The 21,227-nt window shown below is 44.7% G+C and overlaps 1 protein-coding gene and 1 non-coding gene across 2 annotated transcripts; one reads left to right on the forward strand and one right to left on the reverse strand.

Annotated features, from left to right (window-relative positions):
* The first annotated feature begins 165 nt into the window (after positions 1-165).
* On the forward strand, positions 166-239 carry TRNAN-GUU (transfer RNA asparagine (anticodon GUU)). Its single transcript has one exon. It is a non-coding gene; the product is annotated as a tRNA-Asn (tRNA).
* Positions 240-4,251: 4,012 nt separating this feature from the next.
* Positions 4,252-19,311, reverse strand: Gmer (GDP-L-fucose synthase-like protein). The gene is made up of 9 exons (XM_075675262.1): positions 19,137-19,311; positions 18,594-18,744; positions 17,102-17,216; positions 14,775-14,903; positions 12,316-12,523; positions 9,155-9,286; positions 7,397-7,476; positions 6,114-6,213; positions 4,252-4,442 (listed from the first exon to the last, which is right to left on the reverse strand). The coding sequence occupies exons 2-9, from the start codon at positions 18,731-18,733 to the stop codon at positions 4,387-4,389; spliced, it is 960 nt and encodes a 319-aa protein (XP_075531377.1). The 5' UTR covers positions 18,734-18,744; positions 19,137-19,311; the 3' UTR covers positions 4,252-4,386.
* Positions 19,312-21,227: the final 1,916 nt, after the last annotated feature.

A 21,227-nucleotide genomic window follows, 5' to 3' on the forward strand; every position in this document is an offset into this window, starting at 1 on the left:
TGCAAAACAATATCTCGCCGAGAACCGTTATCTGACGACGCAGATTGATAAAAAACACATACAAAACGAACAATTTGGAGTAAGCATAAAAAAAATGAAGAGAGGACAGATTGAATAAAGTGGAATTTACATAAATAACATCTTACAAACGAGCGCGGATGGCTCGCCTCCGTGGCGCAATCGGCTAGCGCGTTCGGCTGTTAACCGAAAGGTTGGTGGTTCGAGCCCACCCGGGGGCGGCGCAACTCTTTTTTTTTTTTTCTGGCTTTTCTTTTTTTTTTTCATTGGTATTATTATGGCAGTAACAATGCTCCATCATGACACTTTGTGCAACAATGCCTTTAGCCGAAGGGAAAAATGTTGACGATTAATATATACTGGCATACTTTGGCTTGTTTAATATGGTAGTGGGGTTGTTGCGTTTAGCTGGTGATTATTATTGATCCAGTCTAACAGAATTCGGACCAAAGGCAAGAAAGTACAGTAGAGTCTTTTAGGGCAGTTAAGAATTAGCTGTAGTAGTCTGAAAACTTGCAGGCGTAGGGTGCGGTCACCTGATAATTAGGATGATTGCATATATATCGCTGGGAGCTGGTCCTTTAATACCTTTGAAGTGAACCTGGCGATAGCCTGACGACGATAATGGTCTCTGATTGCGGATATATATCTTCTCATTCCAGTTATCCCGGTCTATTTCAAGAACACCTACAAAAATATCCATAGTGGTTAGAGCCAATGCAACAAGTTGAACCTCGATAATAAACATGCGTATAACGAACTATAGGAATTTAAGAATAAATCTAGAATGTTTGACACCGATATCGATATCTAGGAAATCATACACGCTTATAGCGAATATCGGATATAACGAGTGTAGTTCCGTGTAGCATGCGGATTTGATAACAAGGTTCGCCTGCCTTGCTTTGCTACTTCCAGCTACTAGGTCTAAATCCTGTCAAGTTAAGCCTTGATCATGAGTCAACACAGGAATGAAGCTCTACATGTTAAGCCTATTGACAGCTGCAGAAGCTATAGTTGGATATAACTCAAGTCTGCAGTGAAACCCCGCCCACGCCTTCATAATGGCCAGCCACTGTTCCTCTATGAGGCTGCAAATAGGTTGTACTTCGAACTTTCCCTGTTACCTAACTAAGGCGGTAACCACACAGGCAGATCTACAGACAGACAAGAAATTTTATTTGGTCCTAAGGGACTATGTTGTCGTAGTCACGGGCCGCGCCCGCACCGGGGGTGGAAGACCATGATCTTAAGCCCTGTCACAGGCCCATCGGACAGCCCGAAGCTGGACTTGAAGGTCGTCGCTCTTGACGGCTTCTTCCCAGTAAAATAAAATTATAAGTGCTTAATCTTAGGTGTTTTCAGTCATCTATTACAGTGGAATGGCGAAAGCCTAATTCTTTATTAAACTGAAATAAAATGCTTGCTTCGCTGCAACTATTTACTGTCAAGTTTCACTTCAGTTGGCATTGACGTTTCCCAAGTAAAATGGGCTCAGCAGTAAAATGAATTGTACCGCAGACTGTTGAAGAGCGAAATGCTCAGACTCCATATACTTTGTCCGTGCCTGTTGCTAACCTCATCACTTCCGCCGATGAAAAGACTCTCTAAGAACAGCAGACACTCCGGAGATATCAAGTAAGACACCATTTTGAAATGGTTGCATAATGACGAGTTTGTTTCTGTGATTGGCTGGCGGAGTAAAAACCTCACACGGTCCGTGTGCCTTGGTTGCCAACTGCTGTTTTTTTTTTAAATTTGTAGCCTACTATACCCATATATTGTTAAGAACGGCCCGCTGAAGTGCAAATTTTGCCAGCCAGTTGCGACAGCAGCAGCAACTTTTCTTGGAACGCCACCGTTACGCTCTAGCCTCATCCCCGTTGTGACTAAACGCGATTGGCGGACCAACTATTGTTGCTGAACTCGTCACCACAGACCTGATCTACTATGAGCAGGGGAGTTGCTGCGGGAACGTCTACGAAGGCCCCTTCCCACGCACTGTGCAAGACGCAAGACAATGGACACCATGGCGGCCGCGCTGCGGGGGTCAGCTCCGAGTGCTGCGAAAGCCGCCTGCCCTCGGGGGGGGGGGGGACGGTGAACCTGTGCCGGTGTGTGTGTGTGTGTAACCCTCGCGCAAAGAGGCGACTCGTCTCCTGGTCGAACGTTTTCCCTCACCTTGGGATCGAGGGAGGACCGAGTGTTTATGAACCGCTGTCTTAAAATTGCACTGCTCAAGACAGAGGGAGAAGGTGGACTTACCCTGGACATTTGAAGATATTAGATTCTTAAAAAAATTTACTCCCTTTGGAACTTGTGCCCCAAAAACAATCATCATCCGTCTTTCCGGCATTTCCTTTAACGCTGCAAGCCCGGTACTTCCGAGTCACAAATCGCATGTGCGTTATCAGCGCAACATAGCATTCACAAAAGGAAAGCAGCGAGTGCAGAGTTTTCAAGAAAGGAAACGCAAGTTAGGCAGATGACGATTATTGTTGTGGGACAAGATAAGCCCCAAAAGGTGCAAACTTTTTTATCGACAATTGCCAGCCTTGATCACCAGGCTAAACATGCTTGTTGCTGCAACCCACTACCACCAACGCAAATGTTGTGGCTGTACGTGAAATTTTAATGACATCACACGTCATAATGGTGACAGCTGCAGTGTGTTTGCCATTCTTGATGTTAAAGAAAAAGTACTTTTGCAATAAAAGTCCAAGAAATGGCACTAAAGGCTTTATTCTTTGTCAAAAATTTTCAGTTTACTTCTACTGAAATGTGCTTTTTGCATGCACCCGCGACCGGGTTGGCAACAGCGGTACACACATTCAACAGCCGAACGAGTTTTGAGAGTGCACTATGCCGCAAGTGGCATTGTTTTGATGTCTATGTCCATGTGGCAGCCCGCAAGTGGCATTTACCTTTAAGGCAGTTTGTCGTTACTACGCTCATGTGGCACAGGTATCAATACTATAATTGCACTGCTAGAAAAACTAGCTAACTGCACAGGGGTGCTGAAAAGTATTTAGCCTCAGCCAGAAAAAATTTAGCTAGGCACTGCTAAGTATATTGGCCAATTCGTCTTTTTTCAGTGGTCCCAAAATTAACTGCCTAAGTCGTCAGCTTATTCTTTCTCAGGTCTAAACTGCACAAGGCAGCACAGTGTGGAAAAGCATAGGACCATAATCAAGTTCCTATTTTTACGAGGGAAATGACGGAAGCAGGTCTATTATGGGACACGACAAACTTTGAGTGACAGTAGCCCTTCATATGCTAGCATTAAACATTGAGTAGTCAATTTTCAAACTGGCCTTTTTGATGTTGAAAGTGAGAAACCTAGTAGAAAGCCTGTTTCCGTTGGTGTGCACGCACATGTGAAAACCATCCCCGATCATGGAGGATCACCGAATATCAGCCAAAAGTATTGCTCGATATTTGGGAATATCATGTGGGAGAGTTGATGCTGTTACCCAAGATGAATTGGAAATGAGGCAGCTTGCATAAAAGTGCATGCCAAAAATTTTAATAACTGAATGAAAAAAAATGCATGCAGACGTTGGTGGCCGTTTTGGAACATTTTGCAAAAAATGGATCAGATTTCTTGACGAGACATCCATTTCGTGATGAGACATCCATCTAATTTTATGATACAGATATGAAGAACAGTCTAAGGAATGGAGGCCCAGTTGTTCCCCCAGGCCAAAGAAGTTACATGTGCAAAGGCTGGTTATTATTATATACTTATCATATTGAGGCTTAACTGTGTAATGAACATACTTTTGTGTTGGCAACCACTTTGCTGTAACATGGTTTGACTGTAGTGCCATAGTTTAAGCTTGTTTGATTTGTTTCCTGTGTGTGCCTTCTATGTTTTCTCTATTTCTTTTTGCTTCACTTACTGTGGCTCCCGCATTTGCTATGTGAAGCACTTCAGTTAGCAGTTTGCAGCTGAAGGTGTTATTTCTGCGCGAGTGCATTTTATTGTCTTCGTGAAAGTCACAGCAGAGCAACAATTTTCAATGATGCCAGAAGTTTTCTTCAAAAAGTGGCAACCCTCCATTGCAAAACTTAAAAGCACACCCACAGGGTGAAATGGGCTTAGGAAATTATAAATCCAACAGTTCATCCTGCAAGCTTGAATTGAAAAAATTGCACCCCGACATTGCAAGTATTGATGTAGCAGAAGAAAGAAAGTGATAAACAGACTATATAAAAGCATAAATATCAGACTTATCTCAATATATTGTACTTTATTTTCTAAACGCACACTCCCCGTAGAAAAAATTGGTGTAAACAATGCCATGTGGGGCATTACAAACAAAATTAAAAATAAAGAAGGAAAGTAGTCCTAGGAAGCAAAGGTTGTTATTTCCGCGCAGTTTCGTAGTTCTTGGTGTACCAGTCGACGGTTTCTTGTACAGCTGCAAGGGAAGAAAAAGGCAGGCTCAATATGTAAATTACGCAAATGCTCAAAATGAAGCAACATAAAAAAATATGTGGTTGCTGTCAACAAACAAAAATAAATGGCATGGAGAGCAGTTAATTGTCACGACTCATCAAGTAATGCCAAATATTTTGCAATAGGAGTGGTGTCAAGTTCACACCTATATTGAAAATAGTGTAATAGACACGGACAAGTGAGCAGACGACGCAACTGCTTGCTTCGTCTGCTCACTTGTCTGTGTCTTCTGAATTGTTTTCAGTGTTGATCCTAATCAACAAGCCCGAGCCTACTAAAGTTAGGAATTTTGAAAGAAAGCTAGAAACATGGTAATTGAATTGCTTGAAGGGACAACGGTTACAAATAGAGAATAAAAATAAAATGTTGGATTACTATTCTAGACATCTTGCAAAGCTCGTCTTAAGAGAACAGAAGACTTATATCACTATCACATGGGCAAACTAAAGTGCCTTTTGACAAAGTGCACTTCAGCACACTGAGCGTCATTTTGGCGGTACGCTGCTACACGAGAAAGAAAAGTGTTCTTTCAAATTGGTGGCGATGGCAATCCAGAGTCAGAGGACAAAGCCTATATTCGTCAACTTAAATATGCATGCAGAAAAACAGTTTGTTATAATTAGGATCACCATTTACAATCAACTTAAGTGGAAGTGGAATAATTCACTGCAATCTCAATAACAAAATTAATCATCACGAGTCAAGACAAGACCAGAACATGATCAGCACCAGTCCAAACGGCACGTTCCACCAAACAACTGTGCAGCCGTTACCCAGTGTAGTTCTTGGCAGTTTGCTTTTTTAGTGTGGCACATTTTATTACTTTGTAATGTTAGCAATTTAGAAAAAATGTTATTAAAAATTACCCCTGACTCTGCTTTCAATATTACTTTAATTATATTTCCCTCATTGGTAATGAGGATACACGCTTCACTGCCGCAAAGTGTGTTCGCCAAACACTCGCAAAGGGGTGCGCCAGCAGTAAGTGTCACCCAGCGTTCCTGTGTGGAAGTCTGCAAATCACACTAGTGGCGAAGTGCGCTTGCTGCACACCCAACTAATACCCCATGCGACAGGGGTATTACTTGCAGACGGAAACATGACTGCAAGTGACACCACAATCCTTCCGCAACTGAAATTGCCAATGTACAGACATCTATTACAGCTCGCAGAATACTGACACAATGGAGAGGCGGAGCTCAGTAGCAGCATGGGCAGTGACACCATGTGGTGGCTCGTTGAACCACAAACCATGAGAAACATTCTTGCGCTGCATGCCATTCTTGTTAAAGGAAAATAGCCCCTGTAATGACCATGCTGTTGCCGATGGCATTAAGCCAGCATATTTGGGACCCATAAGGGTCTTTGCAATAATAACTTTGCTGCACGCACTGCATGGTTTCACTCAGTGACACAAGATGGAGCCATTAGCACTGCTGCCTGTGTCTGTACCTCCAGCACTCTGTAAACGGTAACACAAGTAAGGAAGAGCTAAAAATTACTAACATTTCCTTCAAGTATCCCTCTTACTACTGGGTCAAGAAGATGAACAAACAAAAAGGTCATCACAGACCACCTGCTATCCTTCACTAATTGCACGTCAGTAATAGTCACTGATCAAGCAGCACCCAACCTTTCGTAATGGGTGTGAACTTGAAGTCTGGAAGGTAGGTACGGAGCTTCTTGTTGCTGGCTGTCTTCTTGAACTGGCCGTCAGCTTTAGATGTGTCAAACTTGAAAGGCTCCGTCAAAGAATGTAAACATTGGGTGATGTACATTCACTCACGTAACTCATTCTATAGCAATCATCGGTAAACAGTCATGCTATAATGGTCACTACAACAGTCACTGGCTGAGTGACACCGAGAAAATACCAAATGACCATGAGCACCTTTGCCTGCATCCATTTCATCATCCTGTTGCATCATGTCGTACAATGAAAACCAGCGCACACCTAAAGTTGTGCGCACTTAGTGAAAATGCATTGCTTCAAAAATGTTACACATTTTTAAATTAGAATCAAGTGACAGCTGATCAATAAAAACTTCAACGAGAAGGACATGACTACATCAGATAACCCTCAACCTACAGTTAGACTCGCATAAATCACAAAGTGTTTCAGAAGTGTGCGACAGGTTGCTCTAGCATTTTTCTCATATGCGCTGTTCCAGACAGGCAAGGGCTTTTTCTTTCTCATTAGACGATGAGTTAGGGAAACAAGAAAGGCTGCTGCTACAGCATGTCAAAAGGGGAAGAGGCCTGATTGTTTAAAAGGTTGAGCTTGAAACAAGCTTGAGACAGACCCAAAATGTCTTTAAATTTTTGTTCTTTGAGTTATGGTGCTAAAACTTACGACTATATAGGACATTATTTGCTTATTTAAAATGTAGGTCCTTTTTTGTTTTTCCCATTTGGTTCTATGTTGATGAAAGTTTCCTTTACTTAGTTTTCAGGAAAAATGTGTCAATAGTCAGTTGCTGAGAATTTGCTAAACAGAACAATAACTTCTGTCTGATTTTAAAGAATCTAATAAGACCAACCGTACTACTCTGCCTACCCTAGAACAAGAGTTGCAATATTTCAAGGTTTACTTCCAGAAAAATATTGATCATTTAAAGTAAGCACATAAGATTACATACAGTATCTGCAACTTGCCACAAAAACAAATGCTCCTACTAGGATAGTTTAACTCTCATTAACAAACAAATTTTGGTCATTACGGTTATAAACTGACGCAGCAATCTAAGAGAAAAAAAAATTCCATGCTATGGCCACCATGACATTGCAACAGACGGAGTGTGCTACACATTATTTCACGATGAGAGTCGAGAACAAAACCCCAGCAGATTGCTTCCACTGATGACATGACAAGCTGCAACTTCTCAGCCAGAATCTTAAACAGTAAAATAAGGATACAATGATGTCCCCTTTGAAGTTGAAGGCATCAGTGATGAGCTTCACTGCATCCTTGATGCTTATCTCGTCCTCTTCGTCGACTGCGAAAGGGCAAGCAGATTGAGCTGACTGCAAAACAACAACCTCAGAATACAACTCCTGTGGGTTTGATCGCACAAACACGACATAACACAAGCTACACCTGAACGTTTACGCCAGAGGAAGCAGAGTGCAGATGCAACCAGCTATGCAGACTAGTATACTGTGAATCCCTGAAGTTGCATAATTGACCACAACAATATTTCTCGCCCAAGAATCCATCCAGCAGCTGCCCCCAAAGATTTCTCTATAACCTCAAATTTCATAAAATCTCTTCGATAAATCATTGCGTCCTACATTTCCGGTACATCGTTTCTCGTTCGCATCACTTGCATTAAGAGAACACCAAATTTGGATTAGACATTGAAAAGCAAGCATGTTGTAACCATCATTACATTCCATGTAAGGTTGAAGGCCTCTTTCAACGATCTCCAATTACCCCCATCTTGTGCCAGCTGCTTACATCTTATGCTTGCAAATTTCCCAATTTCATCGCACCGCTTAATTCTCTGCCATCCGCAACTGAACTTCCTTTCTCTTGGCACCCATTCTGCGACACTAAAGGACCACTGGTTCTCTGTCCTAGGTACTACGTGGCCTGCCCAGCGTCATTCGTTCCTTGTAATGTCAAGTGGTATATTGGCTGCTCCTGTTTGCTCCCTAATCTCCACTGCTGTCTTCCAGTCGCTCAATGTTACAACATTTTCCATTCTGTATTTCATTGCTTTGTCTGCAAAGCGTGAGCTTGAGGGTTTGATTCTTGTGATGGTGGCCATATTTTGAAGGGAGCCAAATGCAGAAACGCTCATGTACCGTGCACTGGAGTACACGGTAAAGAACCTCAGGAGATAAAAATTCATCCAAAGTTCCTCACTGCTGCATGCCTCATAATCGAACGGTGGTTTTGGCACATAGAATAATAGAATTTAATCAATTGCATGGCCTTATACCGGTGCCACATGTACACTTCTGATTGCAATCGAAGCCGATCTGTATCAGATTTTATCACAATCAACAATGGTTACTGCTACACGGTCCAATGATCCGGATTAAGTTATTATCATCTGCTGATCATTAGCAACTCTCAGAACAGCATAATCTGTTGGCTACAAATTCAGATTTGCAAAACATGGTTAAATTTGGACAATATTTCAATTTTACAGCATATTATTGCTGGTAAAAGTTTTTAAACGTTTTTTTTTTACTTCACTTCTTGTCTTTGGCGTTTTTAGAATACTGTGCTAGAGGGTGCGGACATCAGCCTGCAATCGCGATCAAGGGGCCTGATTGCAATTCTCAGATCGCAATCGCCCATGTCAGAATCCCGCAGGATTGCGATCGCAAATGACTGTGTAGCAACACCGATCTGGATCAAGCTCGATTCGGATCGGTCTCAATCGTGAGCAGAAGTGTACGTGTGACACCGGTATTAGCTTCTTCTCAAGTTTCTCTGTGATCTCCCAAGTTTCTGCGCCATAGGTTAGCACAGTCAGATGTCGAAGTAACAAACACGAATATATAACAAAGTAAGTTCGAAATGTGTTAATTCTTTTGTGCCAATATCCGCTTGTACGCCTGTAACGAATATATTAAAGGTATTTTTGTGGTGGGCGAGGTGTCGTCACAACTATGTTTAACGGCACCGGTGAAGTGCACGGCGATGAGGAGGAGCTGTCCTACCCGAGAGGATGATGGGGTGGACTTCATCGTACTCCCGAAGAGCCCACAGCATGAGTCGCGCAAGGTCCAGAGAGTAGATGAACTGGCGCAGCGGCTTGCCGGAACCCCACACCTGCAGCGGACTCCCATGCACTGAAATGAAAAGCAGAAACCACGGCTTTGTGAGAGCCGAGGGCATCGAGAAATGCAGGAGAACGCTGGTTAACCAAGAGCGCTAACGTATACCAACAACCTGCACAAGGTGTTAGTGCTGATCGTGCCAAACTGTGGCCCAAAATGATTGAGCACAAAAACTAACGAATGTGGATGTTCAGGTCATTACTGCGGTGAAAACATGCAGCAGATCCAATGCTTTGAGTGAGTGCATAAAGAGTCGAAGTACGAGTTCCTGTTTATTGAATATCCGTACGAAGTGACATGGAAGGCTTTATCCAGGCACTGTAGAGAGGCTAGTGCAATTCTGCCATGGATGAGCGAAGGCGAGCTGTCTGGCTGTGTTTTTTCTCTTTCCCCCACATGGCCAGCGCAATCGCTATGGCGAGCATCATCTGGTGGTGGTGCAAGGAACCCAGCAGCATGCGTCCTTCCCTGCAATTGGTTCGCCTATTCGGCTGCAGCCAAGCTGCAGCACTCAGTCACGAAAAGTTTGGAGGACGCTTAAGCTTTGCCTTTAAGAGTGAAGGCGAGCTTTCTGTTAGAAATGCGGCCTCTTGCACAGGCCACGGTGCGGTGGAGGTGAGCACCATTTGAAGCTGTTGCAAGGAACCGGCCTTTCAGATTTACGAAAGGGGTTTGTGTTTTGAGTTTCCGCGTAACAGAATTATGTTTGCTCGTATATTCAAATTACAGTCCAATCCTATCATGTCTGTAGGTTGTGTTCAAGTCATACTTTATGATTTTTCTGACATATTTTATCTTGAGAAATTCAATTAGTTCAGTAACTTTCTTGCTTTACATGCAGGGCTTCTGTGGTTGGGCATGCGTGGTTCGAAATTATTTCTGCCGAAACGGCGGTCGACGCTGGAAGCAGGACGCTGTATGTTCTGCGACATGGGGCCCTTAATGCTATCACGTTAAAACCTGGCAAGGTTCACAAAAAAAAAAAAAAAAAGCTTCACTGTTAATAAACGTGTTGCCATATCAAGAAACAGGAACCAACTGTTTTACATATGCTTAAGGACAATAGTAAACTGAGCAAGTTGGTACAGATGCATGCTTGAAGGGTAGTGTGAAACACCCTAAATGGGATGAACGAAAAACACAGAACGACCAGACAGCCTTTCGAGTAACGGTTGCATGTGCTCACTTCTCTGCTTCGCCCTGCCATGTTTCGGCAACATCTGCTCACTGGTGCCCCCATGCAAACCTCTCTTCTTGGGTCCCGGCCCTCTGTACTACAGATCAGTGCAGTGACATGCTGTTTTCCTGCCCTATGTATTTGCCCCGTGTGAAACGCAGCTGCCATATTTCTGGAGATATATACCTAAATTAAATTGCGAGGCTAAAACTGCAGAATGAGTTATGAGAAACACTGTAGTGGAGGGCTGGCGATTGATTTTGTCTACCAGGGTTATACTGTACCTCCCTTTTGACCCTCGAAAACTAATTTTATTCTTTTTCTTTTCTACTCCTAACTACTATGTCACTTACACATAACCCAGAAATACAACAAAATCAGGTGAATATTTATAATAACAACCTGTCACAAATCAATGCTCCGGAAACAATATTGCTTTGTATATTAAGTAATTGCAGTCTTTCACTGCAATGATCTGTTGCAGCATGGTATGGCTTCACTATAATGCAGATCGGACAGTGGCAAAGCTGGGTCTGAAGTTTAAATTCACACATACAGAAATTGCACTTCAAGGTAATTTGATTAGGTTTCCTGAATTTACTTTAGTGCATTATTCACGCATGAATACAGTACATGCCTATGTATGCAGCTTCTTATGCTGCGCATACCTGAACAAGATCAGAGCCATAGAAAAGGAATCAAGTCATCAGGAATTCATAACACAATGTGCCAACGCACTAGATTTGGCTTGGCAAAAACATCTCATATAGTTTTCCAGCTCTTGAAGACAATGCAACAGAAGCACACCCACAGCTTATTAGGCAGTGTGAAAATGTTATGACTCGACTAGACAAGATGAAAAGTTTTCATAATCAAACGACTGAATCGAATTCTTTTTGTTTACAATTTTTCAGTGGAATAGGTGTGAGCCCGGGATGTCTTGCCAATAAACGTTTTGCGGGGGAAAAAAGAAGAAAAAGAGAAAAAAGAAAGAAAACAAAAGACGAGGTGACTAATTGCCACAGTTGGTCATTCGACTATTCTCAGTTTATTATTGTAACTGTGTGTAGAGGGCTCAGTATCGTTACACATGAGAAAAATTCTGCTCACAGCGGACATTTTAACTCAAAATTTAAATTTGATATCACTGCCTCTAAGCACCTCCTGCCAACAGAGTTCGACATTTTGGCATGGACTGTGTGATGTTAAGACCGTGGGTCCCACTGCCGCGCTTTCTGCTCCAATACAGTTTGAGACAATGCCTAATGTTTCGCTCCACATATCTTGGCACCCAATCGCACAGCAAGGGCATCACCAGCAAATTGTGCCCGCAATTCTTTTCTACGCGTAAGGAAAAGCACCAGCTGACCATCAAAACGCACACGCAAAAACCATGACATATTTCCTGCTTCTGCAATCACTTTCGCTGTGTTGAGTACACAAAGGAATGGCCTTCCAGACTTCACTCGCATTGCTCCGAGGGAGTCGTTTCCGGTAGCGCAATTGCTTTACTGTCACCACTTTGAGCTGCCAGACTGCTGTACGGGTCAGCCACAATATTTTTTAAAAATTCTGATACACATTGTATACTACCCCGCATGCACTAAAATTTTACCAGCTTGCTGTGGGATGCATGCGATTTAACGTCCAAGGCACCATTCAAGCTTGAAAACTTAGTGTCATGGCTCCTTCATGACCACAGCACAGCTCTGGCGTTCAGAGTCACTCCAATACACCATCCAATGATGATGCACAGCTATACATGTATGCTTGGCTCTCTCTGACTTCATAGCCTCTCTTCTTTAACTAACGCAACTAACAAAAAGGTCAAGCGCCTCGGATTCCTTTATTTCCTCTTGCTTACGCTTGGCCTGGTGCGTCCGGTTGATGAGACCCGCCAGCACATGGCCGTCCTCGAGGTTGAAGTTGTCGTGCGGCCCAAACACGTTTGTCGGGATCACTGCGGTGAAGTTGCAGCCATGCTGAGAGTGGTAGGCATGGTTCTGTACATCGATAAGACGCTTGGCATGGGAGTATCCAAAGTTTGAGTCGTGAGGCGGGCCATTGTGAATCTGTGGGGACGTCGAAATTAAGGACACATTTCAGGTGAACAAGCTCATGACCTCTGGCAGCGCTACATTCACAGGATGGCAAAAAAAGCAACAAAAAAAGAGCCGAAATGATAAAAATTAACAAACGACCTGAACAAACAGTCGTATTCGTAAAGCTCAGCGTCTGAAAAAAAAAATAAAAATGTTTTCTATGCCGAAAAAAAGAAAGAAAAAGAAACAACATGACAGCGCAGCAAAAGAAAGGAATAAAGTCAGATGTTTTAAGAATTAATGTAGTAAACAACAACAAAAGACCACATACTTATTCATTCAGAGTAGTGAAAAAAAAATCCCACTTCAGAAATTTGCCCAGCAGGTGATGTCTAATGAGGCATCAATTGGGGCTAGTTCATATAGGTTTGTTTGGTCAAATGCGCTGGAATTTCTACACAGAGCACAATAAAGGAAGGGCGACATGTGCACAAACTTCCAACTGTTTATTGCTCACAGGCGCACTTCACATACGTAAGACAAGCGAGGGTGACAGACTAAGTAAAAAATTGGCTGGGGCTTAGCTAAGTTTAAGCCTGGATATCTCGAAGCGAAAAGGTTCGGTGATGCTTATGGTTTAGATTATGGTTATGCTTTATGGTGTAGCCTATGGTTAGGCTTACGGTTTAGCTTATGGTTATGCTTTATAATTTAGCCTATGGATATGCTTTATGATTTATCCTATGGTTATGCTTACAGTTTCACTTATGGATATGCTTTGGTTATGGTTATGCTACACGTGTGCCTTGTGTAGTTATGCAAATTGCTTATCAATGATATATACCATAAGTTATGCAGTATTAAACTTTTTTATTCATCATTGTTGGGCACATTGTCTTGCGATTTCTGTACAGCCATAAACACAGCTCTCTGTATCAGTAGTATCACTCTCTTCTCCTTCCATGTCGAATGCGCATGCCTATTCTCTGGCAAGCGGTTATATAGTCGGCCTAGGCGGTAAACACGCGCTTGTGGCGAACGTCAAACGATGACGCACAGCGCGCGGCAGTGGCCACCTGCGCCGACTCCGAACACGCTTACGAAGCCAATTCCGACATACGTCGGCTCGCGCGGTGTTGACTAGTGCAGTGAAGCTTTTCGCCTCAAAACAAGAAATGCAAGTAGGAGATGAAAGTCATGTGAACAATTCTGAAATCACAATGACAAGAATGGGGAAGCAGCCTTCCAATTCATTCTCCTGAATTTGTTGTTTTTATCTGCCATACTTTCTGCCACTCTTTTGTCTTATTTATGTGACATGCACCTGTAGTTGAAACAGTTGAAATTTTGCATATGTGTTCGTGCATGTCTACTTTTTTTTATTGTCCTTTGTGTGAAAATTCCAGCACTATTAACTGAAACTTAACCTCTGGTAATCCTCTTGCCTTTCTTTACAATCCTCTTACCTTATTAGACAAAATTTAACCGGACGCCCCCAAGTGCTTGAATCCTCTTGTCTTGTGAATAGACCTCTCTGCTGCCACCAGCACTATTTACTTACAGTGTTTTGCAAAAATCAATGTTTGTACAGGCAGTTTCTTCATTATGTGATAAATAGATTTTAAGCCGTTATCACCAAGCATTATTAATGAAGTGGACAATTTCACAGAATGACTGAAGTGGCACATCTCTTGGTTTTACTGTTTTTCCATTACTGTGTTTAATTTGGCAGCTTACTTTTTCCGTCCCAGCTTTTCTCTATGATTTGCTTGCATATTTTATGTAACCCCTCCTGCTTACTGCAAACATTGGCTTGCAGTTTTTGAAATAAGTTGAAATAAAAGTAGTGCAGATCCCTTGCACTGTGGTAACCGATGTTACACGAATCAGCTTGCAGGTAGCTGGCTATCCGGCCTTACACGGAGCACTTGGTGAATCATGCATAAGCAAGGCGTCGAGAGCGCTGTCGCCTAAAGAGTTGGATTTCCTATGCAAGAGGTAGTAATGCTGTCTTTTGGCTACCTTTTTTCTCCGTCAGAGCTTGTTTGCTTCCATATGATCTGTATCGTAGTGCGCGTGAGGTATATAGTATGGGGCTTGGTTTTGAAAATAAGGACTGTTGCTGCAGAAGCGCTACATGTGTGTGTATTCTTTTGTGCCTTCTTGTGTCCTTCCCTGTCCATGCTACATCTCTCTCGTTTCAAGAAGAACAGCCAACAAGCCCATCTCGCCACTCACGTTGCCCTTTACGGTTCCACTGCACTGCGCCCAACTGACTTACCATAGTCTCGTCGATGGGGTACGTTGTTTTGTCCGGGAATATGCAGGTGGAAAGACAGGAGACAACCTTCTGAACGCCCGCTTCGAAGCTCGTGTGCAGAACATTGTCGTTTATCAGGATGTTCTTCCTCTGCAGGAAACAAGATAAGACACATTGACCCCTTTTTGAACATTCCCGACACTTCTAACCATGTCTTGCACATTGTATGAGAAGGACCATTGTTAACAGGAACAACGAAAACAATTTTAGCCGAGGTAATGGACACTTCTTCACTGTCACAGGAAAAGAGGCTAATATGCAACTTCAGCCATTCCTTGCGCTTTACATTAAAAAAAATAAGACCAACGTGTTAGGCAGGTATCTGCGTTACGAATACATTGGGCAGCATGTGTACAGAATTGAGTCTGGCAAGCCATGGTTTGAAGAGCCCACACTCCAGAAAATGCACTGGAATGTATTGATAAAATTGATTGACTGAAAATTGACGGATTGATCAAGAATGAAAAATTCTTGTTTTCCTCTGTTGTGCTATGCCAATTATGAAGATGCAAGAAAGGTGTTGAAACTATTGGTGCATTTAACTGGTTGCATTTGAACACTCTGTTGGCATAATTTGCATTCCGCAGGCCAAAATCGAGCGCTCTGGACACATTCACTCAGTTCAGTCAGAGAATTCAGAGGTGCTCTCATGTACAAGTTGGAAGCATGAGCAAGATCTAAAATTCTGGTCACAAGACTCCTCAGATTGCTCTGGGAGAAACTGAACATTTGTCTGAGGCAAGCTTTTTTTGTCTTCAATCTCAAGAAGGCTCAACATTGCTGTAGACTCAGTTGGAGCACAGCAGGAACTCTTTGAACGTGCCACATATTTTCAAGACTGAATTGATGCCTAAAGGGGATACAGGTGTTCTTTCTTATTGAATTCTAGTGGCATGTGCAGCAGTGCGATACCTTCTCTGCTTCCTTGTCTGCAATATTGAAGACGATGTCTTCTTTGCTGATGTCACATGAGTTTGGTATGTATACCCGACATCTTACTATCTTGTAACCACTTCCAGAAAAAAGGAATGGTCAGTTAGGCGAGTTGTATGTGTTGTATGAACATGAAAATGGTATCAAATGATGCCTCTCCGTGCCGAGAACACGTAGCAATAGTCAGCAACTAAGGAAGAGTATCAGGAGTGTCAAAAAGGAGTATAATTAGCCATAAACACCCAAAGCTAATAAAAGGTGCAATGTCTTAGTGCTAGCGCCACCCACCGAGCATGCGCTAACTTACACAAGCCTGCGGGGTTATCCCATATGTTCCCACACGCCCCCGCTCAGTTTGCATGTTTTGAAGACACGGTTTTTTTTGATGACTTAACATGGGTTTGGCATATCTCCAATCTGCCTAGCTGGTAACTACTTCAAAAAAATAAAGAAAGAAAGGCTTAAAAGAGTGTCAACCAAGTGTAAATACTAAAGAAGACAAGGTCGATGTTATATCTTGCAAAGGGGAGCGCGGAAGTGTTGCAAAAAAAAAGGAGACCAAGGCAGTAGAGACACTCACTTGCGAGTTTATGTTGAGAAACAGACCACCAGCAGCATTTTTGCACATGTGCTGACATCGAATATTTTGAACAAGATTTGAAAGGATTGCCTGACACATGAGCAGACATCACTATATATGCATTCTACGTGCCCCTCTTCCCCCTTCCTCTGACACGTGTTTTTGGAATGGTTTCTTTTAAGCCATTTGCACGTGCTGATGTTGCTGCGACCTACACTAGTTTGTCATTTTTGTGTAGTGATGTCTGCTAGTGTGTCAGGCGATCTTTTAAAATTTTTATTCAAAATATTCAATGTCACCGCATGTGCAAAAATGCTCCTGGTGGTCTGTTTCTCACTTACTCGCAAGTGAGCGTCTCTACTGCCTTGGTCTCCTTTACTCCGCAACACGTTGGCACTCCCCTTTGCAAGATATAGTAATGTCAAACCAACTAACCCAACAGCTAACTGTTCTAAGGTTCAATTTAATTGTGCGTGAAATACAGTATGAATAAACATGAAAAAAAAGACAGAAAGAGACAGAGAGATGTAATCAACATTTAGTCATCAAATCGTTAAACCAGCGTGTAGTATGTCAACCTTGTCTTCTTTAGCATCAAGACTTAGCAACAATTTCTTTTTGTCTTATCCAGTGTTCCTTCTTCTAATGTGTCATGAAAATGATTATTGTGGGAACACCTAATGGCTGTGTCTTATTATAGGGAACTCTACCAGAGATGCAGATTTGCGAAAATGATCGCAAAAGGTTAAAGAGATTGAAAAAGCAAGTCACTGACCAAGAAGTCGAGGTTGTACTTCATATTCCGGAAGAGACCACCAACCATGGCTGCTAAGTGAATGACATGTGTGGGCTTGTGCTTGGCAAAAAGGGCCTCTGTTGCTTGCTTGCTCCTTTAAAAGAAGAAACAAGGGACAATAGGCAGAATATTTTCTTTGCACAGCCAATCAGGAGTAATCACTAAATGAAGCATCTTTTCGCAGCATGCAGAAAGGTCCATAATTCACAAATCAATGCAGCACTCCAAAGCTTCTTGGGTAACGATGATAATGTGACCCAATTTCATTTCCACTTCATCATGGTTCTTGATATGTTGTGTCCATATTTATAAACAAACAGGCACAGTATATGCAAAACGGGACAGACAACCACTTTGACGTTCTTCTTGGACCTCACCCCTTCAAACAACGATCTGAGTGGCACTGGGTAATACGGATGTCACATGGCGCACTTTTGATCGCGATCAAGCCCAATCCGGATGAAATTTCTCGGTCATGATTGGCTCCTTTGCACAATATGCGCTAGAGAGCCAATCGCAGCCGAGAATTTCGATTCAGATCGATCGCGATCACGAGTGTACGTGTGACACCGGTATAAGATTTGTCAGCTTAAGTCCTGTACACATACAAAAATGCATAGGAATGTGGATCTGGGAACAGCCAATGCGGTAGCACAATTTGTAGTGCAAAGCATGCGTAATGCAGAACTTGTGGGTTCGGCTACCACCAGTGGCAAGTTGTTTTTTCTGCCCAACGACATTGCCCTTTATGCTTACAATTTCCAAATTTCAAATAAAACTGATTAACTTCCCCTATGCTTCTCTGAACTTCATGTGGTGGCTGTGACTAACAAAACTCGGGCCAATAGGTTTCCCTACTCGTTTAATCTTTATGAAGTAACATTTGTAAATGTAACGTTTGTATACGTAACCTGCTTTTCACGTCATTACGCCAGTAAAGGCAAGAAAAAGAATTCACACCAGCAAAGATTTTTCTTTTTTGTCAGCATGAAATCGACGGCAGCGCCGCATCAACTTTGTGACGTCACGCTCTGCAGTCTGCCTATTGGTAGTTACTGTGACGTCAGCGTTATTGCCCACTACGACACAGAACCGGCAATGCCGTAGGGGGGCTGTAATATTTGAACGATCCACGATGTTTCACAGCTCGGATGCCACAAAATGTCACACATGGGTACAGAAAGGCCATGCGTTATTGACACATACTCGTCTATAACTCCAGAAAACTTATCAGGTCAAATAGAACGCGGCACTCGCGCACAACAGCAAAGCTGATAAATAATATGATGGCGCTGCAGACAAGTCCCGTTTCCAGCACAGAGTGCTCAGCCGATTAGAATGAAGGCCAAAGCTGGCAGCACGACCAAGGCGACTTGTTTACGCCTCACCCAGAAGGTTTTATCGATACCCACCCGCTCGCTCGAACAAACGGAGCTTTCGTTTGCATACGTCAGATAAGACATCAACTTACGTGAGATCGGCGTCTTTCGAAGAGACGAACACCCACCGCTCTCCGCTCTTTTTTTCTTCGTTCACAACGGTCTCGATGGCCTTTCCGACGAGGCCCGTTCCGCCGGTCACTAGGATCACTTTCTCTTCGGTTGACGCCATCGGAACTCGCTCTACAAAACCGCATGTTCAATAGAATTAACGTCAAGCGCTCCGGAACACCTCACCAGTCAAGTCTAACGATCAAGAGTCGATGACGTGCAGTCACCTGGCCAGCACACACTGACAAACAGAACAACGTACGCACTTCCACGTTGCGGCAAACGTGGCTGAACAAGCACATGAACGTGTCACGGACATGCCAAGAATGGCCGTGAATGCGATCTAGTTCAAGAGTCAAGGGCGAGCTTAAGGCCCACATCATGCATCTGTATTTAACCGCGCAAGCCAATGCTTTGTGAAGCAGCGGCCTCTGCTGCGTCGTCAGCGCCTTCTAGCACACGAAGGCGAAGCAACTCGCACCGGTGTTATACGTTGTGCTAGAGATGATCACTGCAGTGCGTACCTTGGCGACTCCACCAACAAATAAAGGGTTGCCGCTGATCTCCGTGAACGTAGGGGTGGCGTCCGCACACGAGACTGCAGCGCAGTAGGAAGGTGTTTCAGCTAGCAGCAACAGCCGGCGACCAAATGAATCAAATGCCGACCCTTCTCATAATGGCATCCACGTGACAGACAGCTGCACCAATGGCTGCACATAGACAGCAAAGTAGAGTAAACCTGATCGAAGCGGACTATTGTGGGGCGCCCCCTGTACACCGAAAAACCGATTGGCATTGTTGCGGGTGTGTTTCCTAGCAAAGGAATAAAGAAAACACTTCAGAAATATGCCTTTGAGATATTGACTGCTGGTTCTCCACTGCCTGCTCTCACATGCAAGAGTGCCGGAGCTTTTTTTTAATATGTGTACTTTTTTTCAGCTAATAAACGCTTCTCCGTCTGTCTCTCTCTCTCGGGCCTGCAGCCTGGTCATGGCCATGGTGCATTCCACTATCGTAAAGGTACCGAAAAGTTCTATAGAGAATCTGTACACCTCTACCGTCCAAGAAAATTTTCGTATCTTTGTTGGTGCGGTAAGCAAGAAACACCCCATACGTGCGTCGATCCCGAAGCTAGTGCAATGGCGGGCCGACCCACGGCGGAGGTGAAGCAGGCGTTAAGCGCTCCCCACACGTGGGCCGATCCCCAAGATAGTGCAATGCCGGGCCGACCCACGGCGGAGGTGAAGCAGGCGTTAAGCGCTCCCCATAAGTGGACCGATCCCCAAGTTAGTGCAATGCCGGGCCGACCCACGGCGGAGGTGAAGCAGGCGTTAATCACTCCCCACACGTGGGCCGATCCCCAAGTTAGTGCAATGCCGGGCCGACCCACGGCGGAGGTGAAGCAGGCGTTAAGCGCTCCCCACACGTGGGCCGATCCCCAAGATAGTGCAATGCCGGGCCGACCCACGGCGGAGGTGAAGCAGGCGTTAAGCGCTCCCCATAAGTGGACCGATCCCCAAGATAGTGCAATGCCGGGCCGACCCACGGCGGAGGTGAAGCAGGCGTTAAGCGCTCCCCACACGTGGGCCGATCCCCAAGATAGTGCAATGCCGGGCCGACCCACGGCGGAGGTGAAGCAGGCGTTAAGCGCTCCCCATAAGTGGACCGATCCCCAAGTTAGTGCAATGCCGGGCCGACCCACGGCGGAGGTGAAGCAGGCGTTAAGCGCTCCCCATAAGTGGACCGATCCCCAAGATAGTGCAATGCCGGGCCGACCCACGGCGGAGGTGAAGCAGGCGTTAAGCGCTCCCCATAAGTGGACCGATCCCCAAGATAGTGCAATGCCGGGCCGACCCACGGCGGAGGTGAAGCAGGCGTTAAGCGCTCCCCACACGTGGGCCGATCCCCAAGATAGTGCAATGCCGGGCCGACCCACGGCGGAGGTGAAGCAGGCGTTAAGCGCTCCCCATAAGTGGACCGATCCCCAAGTTAGTGCAATGCCGGGCCGACCCACGGCGGAGGTGAAGCAGGCGTTAATCACTCCCCACACGTGGGCCGATCCCCAAGTTAGTGCAATGCCGGGCCGACCCACGGCGGAGGTGAAGCAGGCGTTAAGCGCTCCCCACACGTGGGCCGATCCCCAAGATAGTGCAATGCCGGGCCGACCCACGGCGGAGGTGAAGCAGGCGTTAAGCGCTCCCCATAAGTGGACCGATCCCCAAGATAGTGCAATGCCGGGCCGACCCACGGCGGAGGTGAAGCAGGCGTTAAGCGCTCCCCACACGTGGGCCGATCCCCAAGATAGTGCAATGCCGGGCCGACCCACGGCGGAGGTGAAGCAGGCGTTAAGCGCTCCCCATAAGTGGACCGATCCCCAAGATAGTGCAATGCCGGGCCGACCCACGGCGGAGGTGAAGCAGGCGTTAAGCGCTCCCCACACGTGGGCCGATCCCCAAGATAGTGCAATGCCGGGCCGACCCACGGCGGAGGTGAAGCAGGCGTTAAGCGCTCCCCATAAGTGGACCGATCCCCAAGTTAGTGCAATGCCGGGCCGACCCACGGCGGAGGTGAAGCAGGCGTTAATCACTCCCCACACGTGGGCCGATCCCCAAGTT

Source organism: Dermacentor variabilis, chromosome 11, assembly GCF_050947875.1.
Source record: "Dermacentor variabilis isolate Ectoservices chromosome 11, ASM5094787v1, whole genome shotgun sequence".
NCBI classification, from domain to species: domain Eukaryota; kingdom Metazoa; phylum Arthropoda; class Arachnida; order Ixodida; family Ixodidae; genus Dermacentor; species Dermacentor variabilis.

Bases quoted from the DNA above. Each gene is read 5' to 3' on its own strand.
- Gmer (XM_075675262.1), bottom strand. From the start codon at position 18,733: ATGGCGTCAACCGAAGAGAAAGTGATCCTAGTGACCGGCGGAACGGGC. The intron at 17,217-18,593 runs GTAAGTTGATGT...CTTCTTTTAAAG, and splicing joins TCGAAAGACGCCGATCTCAC to GAGCAAGCAAGCAACAGAGG. The intron at 6,214-7,396 runs GTATCCTTATTT...GAGCCTTTCAAG, and splicing joins ACTTCAAAGGGGACATCATT to TTTGACACATCTAAAGCTGA.